General features: G+C 40.7%; 1 protein-coding gene across 1 annotated transcript in view; it reads right to left on the bottom strand.

The window, feature by feature from the left end:
* Positions 1–17509, bottom strand: part of MAP3K5 (mitogen-activated protein kinase kinase kinase 5) — a 199958-nt gene that overhangs the window by 31606 nt on the left and 150843 nt on the right. The window contains exons 16-21 of the mRNA XM_059400786.1: positions 12784–12911; positions 11572–11708; positions 10512–10617; positions 6267–6424; positions 3935–4112; positions 3152–3172 (exon numbers count right to left, since the gene is read on the bottom strand). Of these exons, the coding sequence (XP_059256769.1) occupies positions 3152–3172; positions 3935–4112; positions 6267–6424; positions 10512–10617; positions 11572–11708; positions 12784–12911 (728 nt within the window). The remainder of the gene's footprint in view (positions 1–3151; positions 3173–3934; positions 4113–6266; positions 6425–10511; positions 10618–11571; positions 11709–12783; positions 12912–17509) is intronic.

Raw genomic sequence — 17509 nt, forward strand, 5'->3', positions numbered from 1 at the left:
GAAGCCATGAAGCTAGAGGAAATCAGGAGAATGGGGGGTCACAGAAGCCTCCAGAGGAGAGGGCTAACAGAAAAGAGGAGGTGTATCTGGGCCAAAAGTCACTGAGAGGATGAGCAAATTCAGAATTTGGCCAAATGGATCCCATTAGTGACCCTGAACAAGGCAGGGTCAATGGTCAGTGACACCAGACATCAGACACAATGTAGGCCAGACGCTAGATTAGTGGGAAAGAGGTGGGGAAGATCAGGGGACACGGCTCTTCAAGACCTGAAGCTGGGATGAGGAGCAGGAAAAGTGGGGTGTTAGCCAATGAAGCAGTAAGTAGTGTCAGGGGAAAGGTTAGTTTAGGACGGAAAACTCTAGAGCATGGGTAGATGGGGATTTATGTGGAGAGTGGGGAAGCTGAAGAAGTTAGGGGTGTGTGGGGTGCAGAAGCCAAGTGGGGGTTCACCTTCTGTAGGAAAATGAATACTCCCTCCTCCATGAGGTAGAAGAGGGAGAAAAGGGGATGCCGAGGTAGCAAGTATGTACATTCTTGGTGGAAACGTGATGAAATCCATTCCTGAGATTTCTAGCTTCTCAAGTTGTAAAAGATTTCCAGGTAAATGAGAAACCACAGTGCCTTTCTGGGGAGAAACTCAGGTATAACTGTTACCATAGAAGCATGCTGACAGTTTCTGGAGAGCACGGAGGTCACAAGTCCCCTGATATCAGCTCAAATACACTGAGGCTCTGGAGCCTCCAGATGTCAGAGAGAAGTCTGGCAGGAGTTAAGTCACTTGCCTGTATGCTACTCTCTCTTCAATTTTTTTTTTTTAAGATTTTCTTTACTTATTTGAGAGAAATGAGCAGCGGGAGAAGGGCAGAGAAAGAAGGAGAAGCAGGACATGGCGCTCACCACAGGGCTCGATCCCTGGGCTCCATCCCATGGCTCTGAGATCATGACCTGAGCTAAAGGCAGAGGCTTAACCAACTGAGGCACCCAGGCGCCCCATGTCTTTGTCAACTCTTAAGAAATCCTTTGCTGTAGGGCTGGCCATGGGAAGTCTTAAACAGGCTGGATGACATCTCTGAGGATGGGAAATGTCAAGGGTATGCCTCTGGAAGAGTATTTCTTGTTGTTCTTTTGTGGGAGCTGATGGGTAAGGGTTCCCTAAACCGTAAGGATGTCTATCCTCATCCCAATAAAAATTCCCTAAAAATATGGCTTTATTATGGGTAGACTGGCATGGGGAGGGAGCACATGGGGCCAATCTATGGGCCCCAGACTGCTGGGAGCTTTCTGTTTAGGGGAGAGAGAGGGCTCTAACTTCAGCAAATTGGCTATGCCCATTCTGGAAAAGGGGGAATGTTCTAACTCTCTCCCACCACTGTGAAAGCTGCCTTAGATCCTTACAGCTATTCAAAAGCACCAGGGACTCTAAGTTCTCTGAGTTCAGGACAATTTAGGGACAGAGCTCAGTCAGAGCCAACTCCTAATTGTCGCCCTATCTCTGACTGCCCAAATCTCAAAGGTTCTCAAACTTTAGTGAGCAAAGAAGTCATCAGGTTGTTTACTTAAAAGTGTAGCATTCTAGGGCGCCTGGGTGGCTCAGTGGTTTAAGCCGCTGCCTTTGGCTCAGGTCATGATCTCAGGGTCCTGGGATCGAGTCCCACATTGGGCTCTCTGCTCAGCAGGGAGCCTGCTTCCTCCTCTCTCTCTTTCTCTGCCTACTTGTGATCTCTCTCTGTCAAATAAATAAATAAAATCTTAAAAAAAAGGTGTAGCATTCTAGGTTATAGCTACAGATTCTGGGAAGGGCCAGAAATCTTAATTTTTAACAAACATTCCAAGTGACCCATGCAGGCAGATCTGGGCCTGAGTCATGCCTATGTATTTTGAGGGCCTAGGCCCTAGGACCTAGATCCCGAGTGCTAAGGGCACAGCAGAGGTTTAAAAAGGTTACCTAGTAAATGTTATTAAATAAATGATTCTTCAGGCAGCTCTCAGAATGAGCCATCAATAGCTTCACAGTTCAATATGGTAGCTGCTAGCCCCCTGTGCTTATTTACAGGAACATTTCAATGAAATTAAAATTAAATTTAAAATTCAGGGCCTCTGTCAATGTAGCCCCATTTCAACTGTTCAAAGCACATATGCTTAGTGGCTAAGGGACTGGACAGTATAGATAGAGGACGTTTCTATTACCACAGAATTACAGACCCCGTGATTTTAATTCCAGATTAAACTCTTTCGCTGGCTCTCCCCTCCTGACTGATAATTCTCATAGGGAGCTCTTTGGGATATGCTCCTGCTTACCCCCCCCCATGTATTTTAAGCCCAGCAATGCTGAGCCACCTCCTGCCCCCTTCACACACAGCGGGGGTTTTACGCTTACAGCATTAGCTCATGCTAGGACTGACCTCACCTGGCTACCCACTCACCCTCCGTGACTCCCTCTGCACTGACTACATTACACCAGAGAGCCGCAGATTTTTTCCTTGTGTGTCTCCCCTACAAGAACAACGGCTCCTTAAAGACAGGAACTACGCTTTTCTCATCCTTATGTACTCAGGGCCTAGCACATTCCTTGCGCACACAGCAGATATTAGGTTAAAACGAACTGCTTCATTCTCTGGGTCTCTGTGTGGCAGTGGGAGAGCAGTCTGAGATTGGACAAGCCATGTCTCTCAAAGGGTGGAAGGAGGTCCTCCTCATCACCACCCTCCCACTCTTCCTGTTGAAGTGGGCACCCCTCGAGGTAGGGCAGTGCCCTCTGCTCCTCTGCTATGGGACAGAAAGTGTTAATGACACGTAAAGAACTGGGGAGGGAAGAGTCCTGCAGCTTGCATTCTTTGAGGAGAGGTAAAGCCAGGCCGTAGTTTGTAGTCATAATTAACAGGAGGCATAAAGTGCTCTGTAACACCTAAGAACACTCATAAATGGGACTGTAGCTGCTAACTGGGTTAGCACATCGATTTTCGCTTTTCTAAGGAGGAGAGGGGTTTCTGAAGGAATGAGCCCAGCCAGGCCTGCAGCTGCACACAGCCTTGGTACCTGGGAGCCTCCCACGGAGGCAAAACGCAGAGGCTTTTTAATGGGAAATCTAGAGCTTATCACATGATCACGTACCAAACTTCGGCTCAATGGGCAATATAAAAATGAACTCACCATTTGATCCAGCTGAAAGGGCTGTGGAAAGAAGAGCAAACAGCAACATAAGCACATGTTGGGTTTGTTGCTAAACACAGATAACAAAAAAGCAGATGCTCGAAATGGGATCAATGTCCTTTGCAAACATTCAATCTGTCTACCCTCATCCCCGATAAACACAAAAATGTCAACAAGAAAGGGATCATTTACGTGCTTTTCCTTTCTGAACTAAGTTTTGGACATTATTGCAAAAGACAGTTTTGCTGTTTTACTTGTAACTGACAATCTTCTTTTCTTTTCTTTTTTTTTTCTTTCTTTCACATTGCAGGGGGTTGGTGATTCAGAAAGATATCCTCTAAGAGGCAATAGGTATTTGCCTAAAATTCAAAGAACACAGTACTGGATGGCTTGGAAGTTTTAACAGCTTCATAAGAGCTCTGGAGCCCATCACTGGTGACCTAGAGTTTCAGCTCTCAGAGGCTATATTTCACCCCTTGTGTATCCCTTGTATCAGTGATGCAAGATTGCTATAGATCCTGATACATTGCTATAGATCCTGATACATGACCTACCTACTAACTAGCCATGAAACACTACTATGTATGAGGTCCCAGAATTCATGAAATTGATGGTAAGGCGGCTTCCTGAAACCAAAACTGAATGTCTAAGCACACTGTGCTAATGTTTATACCAACTTCCAGTGATATCCATAAGCAGATTACTTCTGGAAAAATCTTTCACCTTAAAAGCTTAGGGTTTATAATGACTCTGACCCGTATCCTCTTCAATGCAACCACATACCTGAAAGCTTAGGTTGTGTCTTTTTCTTTTTGCTCGAAACCTTTAAGAACTCATCAACAAGCAAGTCGTTAGCACAGGCTCTCTTGTCAGGGTCAGGTTCAAAACACTTCAGTATGAATGCCTTGGCCTCTGCTGACATGGACTCTGGGATCTCTGGGTGGACTTTAAACATTCCCACCTAAGACACAACACATGTAGCTTCTGAGTAACCATCTCATCACATGAGCTCCAGGATTGAAAACTTGGCCCCCTAGCACAAAAAAAATCCTTTACTGTATTCTACAGACTCATGTCTTTCCTCGAAGTGACAGAGGGTATTTTTTTTTCTCTAGGTTATGGAAAGTATCCAGAGTGTTTTTGTAACTTTGTCAGTGACATAGGCCAAGCAATTATGTTAAGAGAGTAGACAGCACTATGAAGTAAGAATTCAGCCCTTGACATTTTAGAGCACGTTAGCACACTGGCATGCGAGAAAGAGGTTTTTAATTCAGACTGTTGTGTTGACCATAATCGCTGTGTGCCAGGAACTGTGCTTGGCTTTTTGATTTATGAAATGTATTGAATACTCCCAACAACCCACTGGATTAAATATTATCCCTGTTACAACAATGAAAAAAATGAGTTTCAGAGGGGTGAGTGATACGTTCTAGAAAGGCAGGCCTGGGATTCAAACCTTAATTTGTTTGGCTTAAAGCCTGTGTTCTTTCCCCTATGCCATGAAACATGAATATTTCTCCTGTCTCAAATTGCCCATATGCAGTCAAATGCTCTACCACTGTCAAATTGCCCATATGAAGAGATATTTTAAAATACCTTAAAATTAAACATAGAATTTTTGTAACAATTATAATTTTCTTCTCACTGCTAGCCATTCTAAATTCTTTTAAATAATGTTTTCATGTAGTTAGTAGAGAAATTTTTCTAAGGAAATATTTTTTGTTATTACACAGCTTACAGAAGCATATTATTATATAAGCAATAACATACAGTTATTTGTGGTAATTATATAGACTTTATTATATGTAAGATACTTTTGTAAGTACTTTATTATCTCATATATGTCTCAAAAAACCTTTATTAGATAAGTACTATTTTTATACTCATTTTATAGATGAGAAAAATGTGGTACCAGAGGGTTAGGCAATTTTCCCAAAGTCATTAAAGAGTTTGACTGTGTTGGAGCCTAGATTCAAACACTGTTAATCAGTACGGGAGTCCTACTATATAATAATCCCTGCACTAACGGAGGTAGTGGAGGTAACGGAGCAGCATTTCAGAGCAAAATCCTAGAGATGGGTGAAAAGTTGAAAGTTGAAACATTGACCCAGAAAAGAAAGACATCATTTATGTTGAGAATCGCAGCTCTCTTAGCAGCTCTCATTGCCCTTCTGGTTTGGGTACAGTCCTTGGTTCTGTATCAGCAGTATCCCATCAGATCATCTTCAAGCTGAAAGGAAGCCAAGCCTTCTATACAAGTAGAAGGTATATGACACATGGCCCCTCACGAGAGGCTATTCACAGTGGAATAAGTGCTAGAACCACAGTCAATGGCAAGGAAAGAAATCACAAATTCTCATCAGAAGTGCTCTGCCTTAGCAGACGGGTGAACTTTACTTCTTGGGAAACAGGTGCTCAGTTTAAAAACCTTCCTCCAGCTTGGCAGTTTTGCAAGTGAGGACAGATGGGGACAGCAGGAGCTCAGAGTAGGTCACTGCTTTGCTCAGTCCCTGGATTCCCAGGCTGTGGCCCCTGGGCTCAGTCAGCCCTATTTCCATATTCAGCACTCCCTGTTTTGGGAGGTAACTCCCAGGAGAGTTACGAATGAATGGGCAAGGCAACGAGCTAGAAGAGTAGCTATACTAAGAATACAACTGACGTCCTTAAAATAGCAATTACTGTCCACCCCTTTCTTAGTGGAGCCTCCAAACTCTTATGATAGTGAAGGAAAATATTGCTTTAATACTTAAATGAAGTAAATGTCTTACTATCTCCCTCTATGGAAGATTTCAGACCATTTCCCAAAGAGCTTAAATCGTCTTCCAGGGAGTAGTGTGTTATTTATGCTGCATTGTGAAAGGTGGTCAGACAAAGCTATACGGAATCTCACTTTGAAGCTGAGAAATCTAATTCAGGGAAAGAGCCGCAGTGTGAGGCACAGGCACTGACTTCGAGGGGAGTGAATCTTCTTGACTTTACTGGGCTCAGAGAGCACATTTAATGTGCCTACCTAGGCTCTTTTCCTTTTGCCTAAAAAAATACCATACACATAAATGGACCATCCAAGAGCTTTATCCTATGGTTTTTAAGACATTTAAGACATATGAAATGTGACCTTGAACATAGCTGCTTGTGGTTCTCCCAGCTCATAAAAAGGTGGTTTCCCTGTGGCCATTTCAATGATGGTGCAGCCCAAAGACCAGATGTCTGCTGCTTTCCCATAGCCTCGTGGTCCTTTGTCTATGATTTCCGGTGCCATATACTGAAGGGTACCTGGGGATAATTCAAACACACTTCTACTTTAAAGGAGAGAAAACAGATGAATATCTACCAACAGCTTTAATTGTTCACATAAATAAGACAATTTTAAAAGTATGATTCAGGTCTTAATATCTCATCTTTCTTGAGTTCCAGTTTTCTGTCGTTAAGAAAAGTAGAAATAGCAGTTGTTATAGTGGATTTTATCAGGGATATAAGAATAGCTCACCAACATCATCTGGTCATGAAGAGATACTTTCTCATCTCCTAGATGGTAGAGTATAAGTGAGGTATCATTTTATTGGGACCGCTTAGAAACTTCAAAGAATGAGTCATTTGAGAACAACAGAGAATATATCAACACACATATTTTGCAATTAGTTTTTCAAATACATGAAGATTCCTATTATGTATATGTCTAATCTTTCCAAGAAAAGCCTAGGTCAATCATCCATTTTTCCTAGATCTCTATTTCTCAATTTCTAAATTGAATGCTTAATTCTTCGTTTTGATTCTTATTTCTAAACCACAAAAGCATGAAGTTTCTGAAAGCCATTGTTAAAAGTAATGTAAATCATTTTTGGTGTATTTCATTCTGTAAGTCAAATATATATGGCTTCTGCTGTGCTGCGGTCCATGGCATAACAGGTTTAACAGATTAAAGATGGGTCAGGAGCCATCAGTACAGACAAATCACGAGACACAGAGTGCAGAAGAATACAATGAAACATAGAGATTTAAAAGGCCATGTGGAATCAGACAGTGAAAGAGTTTGGTATGATAGAACACTAAACGGAGAGCCAACTATGCTTGGTTCTGGCTCTGGTCTGGTATATCAGATAAACACTCAACTGCAGTTGTCTCAGTGGATGGAACAAGAGGGCTGAATTGGCTTCTACTACCCCCTAGAGTGATTCCTCCAAATCCAACAATGAGTCAGAAGTGTGAACAGGAACAGATTATTGCCATATCCCCTGCTACTGATAGACTCATACAAATGATATAATCAGCAAACAGGAACTCATCCAAGATGCCATATTCAATTATTTCAAATACTGAGGCATTTGCTAAAAGAGCTACTTCAGTATTTTCTGATTCATAACCAAACTGACAGACATTTTGATAAATACAGACACCTTTTATGAATACCTCATGCATGATTTATAGGTGAAACTGCTATGCACCATTCCTCTAAATTGTTCCTAGGAAACCCAACAACATATGCTAGAAACTGGCTGTTTGTTGTTCATAAAACCAAATAAAAGTATATTATTTTTGTCAAGTATTGTCATTTTGCCAGGTTATCTTCCAGCTCTCATTATTATGTGGCAATAGCTCATGTTCAAGTTCACATATGACTATACATGTCTGCTGTCTGCTTAAATCAGCAACATTATTGGAGGGAAGCATTTCATCTGGCCAAGGGAAAGGTAAATACATTCTTCAAATCACCTACCCTTAGGAGAAAACTGCTATGATTTCTCTATTTATAGATGATGAACAAGGGTGAATGTTTTTTTTTTTAATGATGTAAATAAAATCAAATGGTCTTTTAGAAAAAGTTTATGTGTTTAAGTCTACCAGTTGGTTTTTCCTGTATCTGAGTCTAAAATAGAAGTGATGAGAGAATTTAAGTTGTACTAATATCTTGAGTAGAAATCACAACTGATTAAAATACAGTGGACTTTAAAAATTGGACAATTCAAGTAATATCTTAACACAGTATGCAATGTTTTTATTTATCAGATATTTCGAGAAGTTCTATCTGCTAGTCATGCTTAATTATCCCCCATAGGATAATTAAGGGAGCAAGGGGAAGAGTAGAACATGAAGTCTAAAAGGTAATGGACTCCGAATCAGGTCAGAGCCTCGTCCACCATATTAGGACTTCCGCATTTGTTTGCTCTGAAAGAAACAGAAAGCAACCGAAGTCTCTTAGTAACAGGGCTTGATTTATGTTTCAAAGGATCACTCTGGTTGCAGTGTTAAGAGCAGACAGTAGGAGGCAAAAACCAAAGGAGGGAGAACAGGCTTTGGAGGTAATGCAGTTGAGAGCTGAGGGTGGCAACAGTGGAGGCAGAGAGGAGTGGTCCAATTTTGGACACCTTCTGGAAGGTAGAGCCTGTAGGCTTCCTTGCGGATTGGGCTGGGGTGTGAGAAAAGAGGATCCCTCTAAGTTTTGGGTGGCCATCAACTGAGATGGAGAAGTGTGTGGGTGGAATGGGTTTGGGGAGAAGATAATTCCACTTGGCATGTTAAATCTAGTTTGAATCATAGCTCTATTACTAGCACTGTGGCTTCAGGCAAGTTATTCAACCTCTTTGAACCTTAATTTTGCATCATAAATTGGGATACTGATTCCAAATAATTAGAGCTGATGTATGAATTTCAGTGAAATACGTAAAGCACTTAACACAGTCAGATAGATAGTAAGCACTCTATAAATGGCGGTTGATGCTGCCTTCCCTCTCACCAAATCACCAAATAGGTCAATGTCTTTGCAGTCAGTTCATCAGAAATTGACTGAGCACTTGTGAGGGCTATGGCCGTGAGCAGATCAAGGTATGCCTCTCCAAGTCCTCTCGATCAGCCCTGGAGACAGACCAGGCATGTTAGTGACCTGTGTCACTCATGTGAGGCCAGTGTGAGAAGTGCAAAGGATTCTGGAAGGACTGCTTCACTACAACTCCTTTGGGGATTAAAAAACATGTCTTCAAGATTAGCAGAAGACATTACATTAACATCTTACTCAAATAAAAAGTCTGAAAGTAGGGATTCTCCCATCAGAAGTTACTGAGTCTTGGCGGCATCTAAAATGTCTCTTGCCAAATTGAGAGGGTATGAGAAAGAAATGGAAAGACATTTCAAGTTACTAGTAGGCTAGAATTAATTTTGTTAAAAAAATACATCTTAAATATGCTTAATGCTGTGCCCTAAATACCCATTGCTGTGAGGGTAGGAACTGGGTCAAAGGTGCTATTGACGGAATGTTCTGAGGAGAAAATATACAGAAATTCTCTCTCTCCTTTTCCCTTCCCAGGCTACCAGAACAGATACATCAGCACAGTGCAGAGGAAGATGGACTAGAGCCAGAAGGTCAAAGGAAAGAGCAAAGGGTAGATGAAAAACCCAAGTTCTACCATTTACAAGCTGTTGCGTCTTCTATCTATGATCTCTCTTTGCTCCCTCAGTCTCCTCACCTGCAAAATTGAGGTACCATCACCTACCACACAGAATTCAGAAATGGGGGGACCTGGCCATTTTGCTTTATCTTAGATCACAGATTATTCATTACAGTTTTTGGTTAAATTAGTCTTTCTCTGATGATTATAACAAGGGCTTAGCGCTTCATGAGACTCAGCAGAGTGGGGCAGTAAGAACTTCAAGTGGAGACCAGAGTCTAAGTTCCAGATGGCCTCCTGTACCTGGTGGTGAGGCGGGGAGGGGGGGGGGGGGGTGGCTGGCATTCATCTCTCTGAGCCTTGGTTTCCTCTTGGTACCTTTTTGGCAATCACTTTCTCTCCATTCTCCCAGGACTTTGTTCAGAGGTAGCTTAGTGGCTGGATTGCCTAATTTCTCAGGCAAGCTCTCTCCCCACCCCAATTCCGAGTTGGTGAGTCATTTCCTGTTTCTGAATTGAAATGCTAAGGGTTATTTATATTGTGAGTAGGAAATAGGCCACAGGGAGTAAACAGATTAGGAACTTATAGTTCAAATGGGAAGTGATTAAGATATGAGTAAGAATCACAGAGAGGTTGGGCTAAAAAAAAGTTTAAAAAAAAATCTTGTTAGGGTTATAGTGGCTTTAGCCAACCAGAAGAGAAGTAATGACATAAAGGGGAAAACAAATAACAAATGGACTTAAAAACAAAACAAAACAAACATTTCCGTGGCATTAAAAAGGAGACTGAGCAAATCCTAGAAATACAAGATGAGAAAAGAGCCAGATCAAATTCTGCGTAACATTTTTCAGTGAGCACCAAAATATACACACGGGAATGTCTGTGAGAACCCAGACTGACTTTATCTCTCACATTAGGCTCTAATGCAGCAATTATTTCTTTAATTACATAAGATCTGTATCATCACTGCAAAAACATACCAGTAAAAGTTTCGGTACATGGATTTATGCCAGCTAGCCTCTTTGATGTCCCGAAGTCCGAGATCTTGAGAACACCACTATAAGTATTAATCAACACATTGTCGCCCTGGAGAACAAAAGACTTGAGTCAAAAACGTTCTTTCTTCCATTACTGTTTGTTGTTGGCTTGTAAGTCCAACAAGAAAAGGTGTCCTCAGAGCAAATAAGGATTCAGTCTGTGCTCTTCATTAATAGTTAACCTTCAGAGTGAATTCCTGACACCATTTTTGTTTACATATTATCAATTCACAACCTTCTACTCAGGCCACAGGGTCAAACAGGTGCCTCGTTTTGGGCCTGCTATAGTTTGCAAACTGTTGGGGCTACCTGTGTTCAGCCAAGATATTCATGATTCCCTAGTCATTTTATTTTTTCTGTTGTTTTGCTTCTTTTCCTGGAATATTTAGGGATATGGCAAAGAAATGAGATCTGGGTTGATTTGGGGGATAGTAACAGTAACTTCCCTTCCACAGTCCCCCTATGTCGAAATTTATTAGCTCTGAATTTTCTCTTTTAAAAGAGAAGCAAATAATTACTTAATTTTAGTTCTAACAACTATATCATACTTGTGAGAATAGGGAATCTTTTTTTTTTTTTTTTTTTCCTTTCCCCTCCTAATCATTCATCCATTGATGTAGTCAATATCTACTGAGTAGCCAGTCCGGGCAAGGATACAAAGACTAAGCAGCTTGTAAGCGCCTCAGGCATCGGGACCCTAAGCTGCCCAGTTTTGTCCTGCTGAGTTACTCCCTCCCCAGAGCACCTGAAACAGTGTCAGGCATGCAGTGGAAGGTCAATCTTTTCTGGCTGAACATGGCTGAGAGATTTATTCCTTGAGGAGAAGAGATAAGGTTTATCAATAACTGACTTGGAGCAGAGGAGGTAGTGCCTTACATTTCTGCTCTTTCTAAGGTTGATTTATTCACGATTCTCAATTAATACTCGTAACACGCTATGACTTTTGCAAAGCAAACAGTGACCTACCAAGGAGCTTGTAAGCGTGAATCCTAGTGGATCCTACCTTTATATCCCGGTGGACTATCTGATTGTCATGGAGGTATTTTAATCCTTCAAGTATCTGCTTTGTATAAAAGCCAATTGTTTGCTCATTGTCCTTCAATGGGCCCCATTTGGAACGAAGGAGAGCCGAAAGACTTCCTGTAAAGTAGGGAGAAACAGTGGATAGAATCTTATCAAATCAGTTCTTCAAAGTATATTAAAAGTGGAACAGTAACTTAAACTAACATTGATTGATTATTCCTGGGGGCCCAGGAAGTAGAGTGAGTTTTAGATGCTTGGGCTCTCATATACCCTGAAGATGCTCATTATTACAGTCAAAATAAAAGGCCACTCCGTCTCTAACTTTAATCCAAGTCACGATGATTGGTACTAAAATGGTTCAGCATACTTTTATTGTCTCCTAATAAACAGCAAGCTGATGTCACAGGTCTAATTTGAAAAAAAACTTTTATTGAGGTATAATTGGCGAACATTATGTAGTTTCAGGTGTACTACACAATGATGGGATATTTACATACACCGGGTTGTGATCACCACAATAAGTCTAGTTAACACCTGTCACCACGCACAGTTACAAAAACATTTTCTTGTGATGAGAAAGTTTAAATTCTACACTCTATAGCAACTTTCAAATACACAATACAGTAGTGGTAACTCTAGTCACGAGGCTAAACATCACATCCCTGGGACTTATTTTATAACTGGAAGTTTGTACTTTTTGACTCTTTTCCCCCATTTTGCCCACCCCTACCCTCCACCCCCCTGCTCTGGCAACCACCTATTTGTTTCTCTGTTATTTAGGAGCTTGGTTTTTTTTTGGTTTGTCTGCTTGGTATTTTTTTTTTTTTTTAATATTCTACATGTAAGTGAGATCACAGAGTATTTGACTTTCCCTGTAAAACTTATTTCACTTAGCATAATGCCCTCATAGTTATCTGTGTTGTCGAAATGGCAAGATGTCACTCTTTTATATGGATGAATAATATTTCACTGTGTATATGAAACACATCATCTTTATCCATTCATCCAATGATGGACACTTAGCTTGTTTCCATATCTTGGCTATTGTAAATAATGATGCAATGAACATAATCTGATTTATCTTTTAACTTAGAAAAATTAAGACCTGTAAACTGGTAAATCCCATTCAATCGTGCTTCTCTTTAAGCTCATAAAAATTTATACTTTTTAAAGAAAGAAAAACCTCTCTTACCTCCTGGGACCTGCTCCATGAAGATTTTGATAAAGCCATTCTCACTGAAAGAGCCCAGATACTGGACAATATTTTTGTGCTTCAGATGCTTATGCAATGCTATTTCTTCATGCAGGGGCTGGGAGTATCTAAAAGACATGCCAGTGTTGATGAGCTAATCGTGTAGCCAGATTTTAGTGTATAGATGAAAGCAATACTGTAAGGACCTATTTTATATTTTTATTTTAGTCAAAGGCTTCCAATGAGGTTAACCATGAGTTTGTTGTTTAACTCTTAAATTGTCCCTGCTCCCCTTCCCCCAGGGGACTTAAAAACAAGTCCCAGAAACCAGCTCCAGGTGTGGAGGCCAAGAAAAACAAGGCTGTACCCACCTCGAGTCTAGCCCTGACATAAGCGCAGTCATCTTGGCAAAGCAAAAGCCGGCACCTTGCACTGTGAGAGTGGGTTAGCATAAGAATGGTCATCCTGAAGGCCCAGAAGCCATTTTACTGAGCGTCCCTAACCAGCGGACAAGACAAGCACAGGTAACTTGAGATAAGAGAAAGTAGCTAAAACCTAAGAAACAACTTAATCACATACCACCAGGGCCGTTAGGTGATGGCACCACAGGGACCAGATGTTAAAGAAAACAAATAGTTAACTTGCAGAGATCACAATCCTGCAATACAGGAGTCTCCGTTGGTTTGCAAATGTCCTGGTGATTTACAACAAAAAGGCTATCTCTTCAATGGCCCAATTTCCAGAGACAAAGGCTCAGTTCCTCAAGGCCTAAGGTCGCCCTCCCCACCATAAAACTGGGGGAGGCTGAGACAGAAGGAAATGTAAATAAAGTTAAATTTCTTCTAACCCTAAATCTCACTTAACCGCCAAGATGGCGCCAGGGTGATGCTGGGGTGGCAAAAGGTTAAACAAAGTTAAACTGTCAAAATGGGGTGCAAGATATGTATGTAGCCATGAAAAAGTGCCTTGAAAATGCTAATATAAACCCTTGGCTTTGAGTGCTCAGGATCCTTGTTGAAACCCGCTGTGCCGGGCAGATACTTGGACCCCAGCTAGCTGGAAATAAATCTCGCTGTGTGACTTGCATTATTGAGAGTGTTCTCTAATTGAGGGGTGGTCGACTCTGTACCCTAACAATACAAATTGAAACGTCAGCTATATGTCCATACATAAAATAAAATATGACTATCTAAAGTATTTATTTCTCTAATGTAAATTCTGTGAAGTTGAAGCAGTGGTAGGTAGGGCCTGAAGAGAAATGTGTCAGGCATTGATCTGAGCCTCTTGTATACACTAACTCATTTCGCATGACAACCCCAGGAGAAGGTACTTTTAAGGTGCCCATTTTATAGATGAGGAATTGATTGACCAGGATGATAACTAACCTGTCCAAGATCTTAAAGCTAGTAAGTGACAGAGCTAAGATATTAGTTCAGGAAAACTGAATGCACCCACATAGCTCACTGTCTACATTAACATGACTTTTTATTTCACTGGCCTCATAACATAACTCTACTACTCCAGGAGACTCTTGCCCTGGGAGATAAAAATTATAAATCACTTTCATTTTCATTCCAGAACTTACCGAAAGGCCCAGCAACTCTTCTGTAGGAAACATAAAACCATTTACATCCCAAGCCTCTTTGAGCTCCTGGCAAATCCTCATCTTACTGGGTCCATCAGTTCTAATATATCATGATTTTTTTTTTACCCCATCCTATGCAGGCCTCCATACTGAAAGACCAGCATTAAACCATCTGGTTGCTTTAAAAATCACTTACTTGATATACGTTGCTTTATCAGATTATACAGTGAAAGTGTTTTATATTTCTGGAACAGACAGAACAACCCTTTTGATGATTATCTGAAGTACTCTAAAGCTTCTAGACTCTTCTCAATCTTGAAGATTAATATTATATACTTATACTAACATGATTATTATATGGTAGCATGTTAGAGACCCAAAGCTATTCTCTAATTTTTTTTCTGTTGTACAATGAAGGTTACAGGTATGAAAGGCACTAACCACCAGCCCATAAACTACAAACCTGATGCCTCATTATTTCCTTTGCTGCTACATACAAGAAATGCTTAGATCTTATGATGGTAAATCCATATAAACAGAATGGCTTATTTTTTTTTTAATAACATATACTAGAATTGGCTAGTATGGAACAATTCTATTGTCATGGAGTTTTTCCCAATAAGCTATAAAGCTAAAGCAATTAGGAAGTTACAAAAACCCAAATTCCTTTAAGCAAACTTTTATAATCTGTAAAATATTACTCAGAATGCTTCTAACAACCACAGAAAAATTAACTTGTATTTTAAATCTTTCGCTCATTTTATTTTTCTGTAGAACTGCTCTAGGAACGATAAAGTAGGTATTAACCTGAACCCCTCAACAGGATATCAGTTAGAGACAACTCCATTCGGTAACTGAGACAACTTGAGAAACACAGATATGTAGTGTTACCAATAAGTTACTTAGATTGTGATTCTCAGGACATTTGCAAGTTCCTTCTTCCATGGTGTTTAAAACAGTTTAAAACACTAGTTAATAAGAAAACACTCAGCAGGGGTGCCTGGGTGGCTCAGTGGGTTAAGCCGCTGCCTTTGGCTCGGGTCATGATCTCAGGGTCCTGGGATCGAGTCCCTCATTGGGCTCTCTGCTCAGCGGGGAGCCTGCTTCCCCCCCCCTCTCTCTCTGCCTACTTGTGATCTCTGTCTGTCAAATAAATAAATAAAAATCTTAAAAAAAAAAAAGAAAACACTCAGCAGAAGATTGCTCTCGATATGCATGAGATAAATTAGTAGCAATACTGGGTCTGTTCTATAGATTTAGGGCATTAAAAATGATTAAAAATCCAAAGCAAGTGATTAATTCAGTTTATGATAAGCCAAAGCGTTGTCACCTCCTGAGCCTCTACTGAAAATCAATTATGAATGTTTAAATATAAGATCCTGGAAAAGGAATTATGTCACTCTCCTGCCCTCCTCCCCCATTATATAACCAAAGGATAGCTTAAAAGTTACAATAATAGTCTGGATTCAACCTAGCTAAGAATAAGAACTCTTCTCCAATATGAAATTCATTAGTAACACTCAGAAAGTCTCACTAAGTGAAAGGGTAAGTGTCAAGCACCGAATAAGCATGAAATGCTAATTTGTTCATGTCAATCAGCAATGTGTATCTATGGGAGTTACAAGAAATCTTATTTCTTTTCTACTAGTCGTGACAGTGGAAAGAAGAAAAGGTACAGATAATCAGAGTTACTTATATATATTTAGCTTTGAAAAACTATTAACCCATATGTATTTCCAGAGCACGTTCTGAGTCAAATCCCCACTACGTCGATCCATACCAGTGGTTCCCAGCCTTGGCTGGACATCTCACCTCCTGAAAGGGTTTTGTAAAAATAACCAATGCCTGAAAAACTCACTCCAGAATTTCGGGGGATAAAGCCTTAGCATCAGTAATTCTTAAAGTGCCCCAGTTGGCTCTAATATGCAGCAGGGTAGAGAATAACTGATCTAAGTAAATAGTTCAGTTGTGTGTAGAATGTTGGAAGAGGAAGCCAACCTGAGCTTAACCACTAGTTGGGACAGATTAGGAACCCACCGCCCCTTCTCTCCTACAACTCCTCCGATTCTCTAACAAAGTGCTTTTAAAGTGTGAAGGAAACAAAGCAACTGTCTTTGTTGCTATGATCGTTCATTCCAGATGGCCACACGTGGTAGATGCTGGATCATGCATTATTCACATGCATCCTATTACCTTAGCAATCGTCCTTTCTAACTGCTATTTTTTTTTTTTTGCATGCAACGTGAAAACTTCTCCAGGGCATATAGATGGAAACAGCTTTGTGTGTTGTCTCTCACGATAACACGAGAGACGTCACTTTTGCTTCTACAGGTAATAAGGAGATGCCGGGCTCCAGCTGTTCAAGAGAAGCACTCGTCATTCGAGGGTTTTCAAACAACCAATGTTCTGCCAAATGCATCGCTACCAAACAGGACCTTTGTTGGTGTTGGTGTGCTTTGTGAATGCTCAATGGCAGCTGAATAAACAAGTTACAAAGGGGATTCTAAAAGTGGTTTGCTTCCAACTACCTACTTAAATTCATTTGCTGGTGGGAGGGGAAGGGCTGTTGCTAAAGGTTGGTCGGTTTGCTGCAGTCATTGGATAGTGATAAACCTGTTAAATTTTATATTGTTTCAAAATCTGCATATATGTTACTGAAAGATGTGGATGGAACTAGAGGGTATTATGCTGAGCGAAGTAAGTCAATCAGAGAAAGACAATTATCATATGATCTCTCTGATATGAGGAATTTGAGAGGCAGGGCACAGGGGTCGTGGTGAATAGGGAGGGAAAAATGAAACAAGATGGGATCGGGAGGAGGACAAACCATAAGAGACTCTTAATCTCAGGAAACAAACTCAGGGTTGCTGGGGGGGTGAGAGGGGTTAGGGATAGGGTGGCTGGGTTAATGGCACTGGGGAGGGTGTGTGCTATGGTGAGTGCTGTGAATTGTGTAAGACTGATGATTCACAGACCTGTACCCCTAGGGCAAATAATACATTATATATTAACAATAATAATAAAAGAACCTATAGGAATATTTAACATTTTTAAGATGACAAGTTTGTATATATTACCCTAGGTATTTCATTAACAATTTCTATCATCATCTCATAAGAGGGGATTCATAAATATGTCTCA

The sequence above is a fragment of the Mustela nigripes genome, chromosome 5 (genome assembly GCF_022355385.1).
Source record: "Mustela nigripes isolate SB6536 chromosome 5, MUSNIG.SB6536, whole genome shotgun sequence".
Classification (NCBI taxonomy): domain Eukaryota; kingdom Metazoa; phylum Chordata; class Mammalia; order Carnivora; family Mustelidae; genus Mustela; species Mustela nigripes.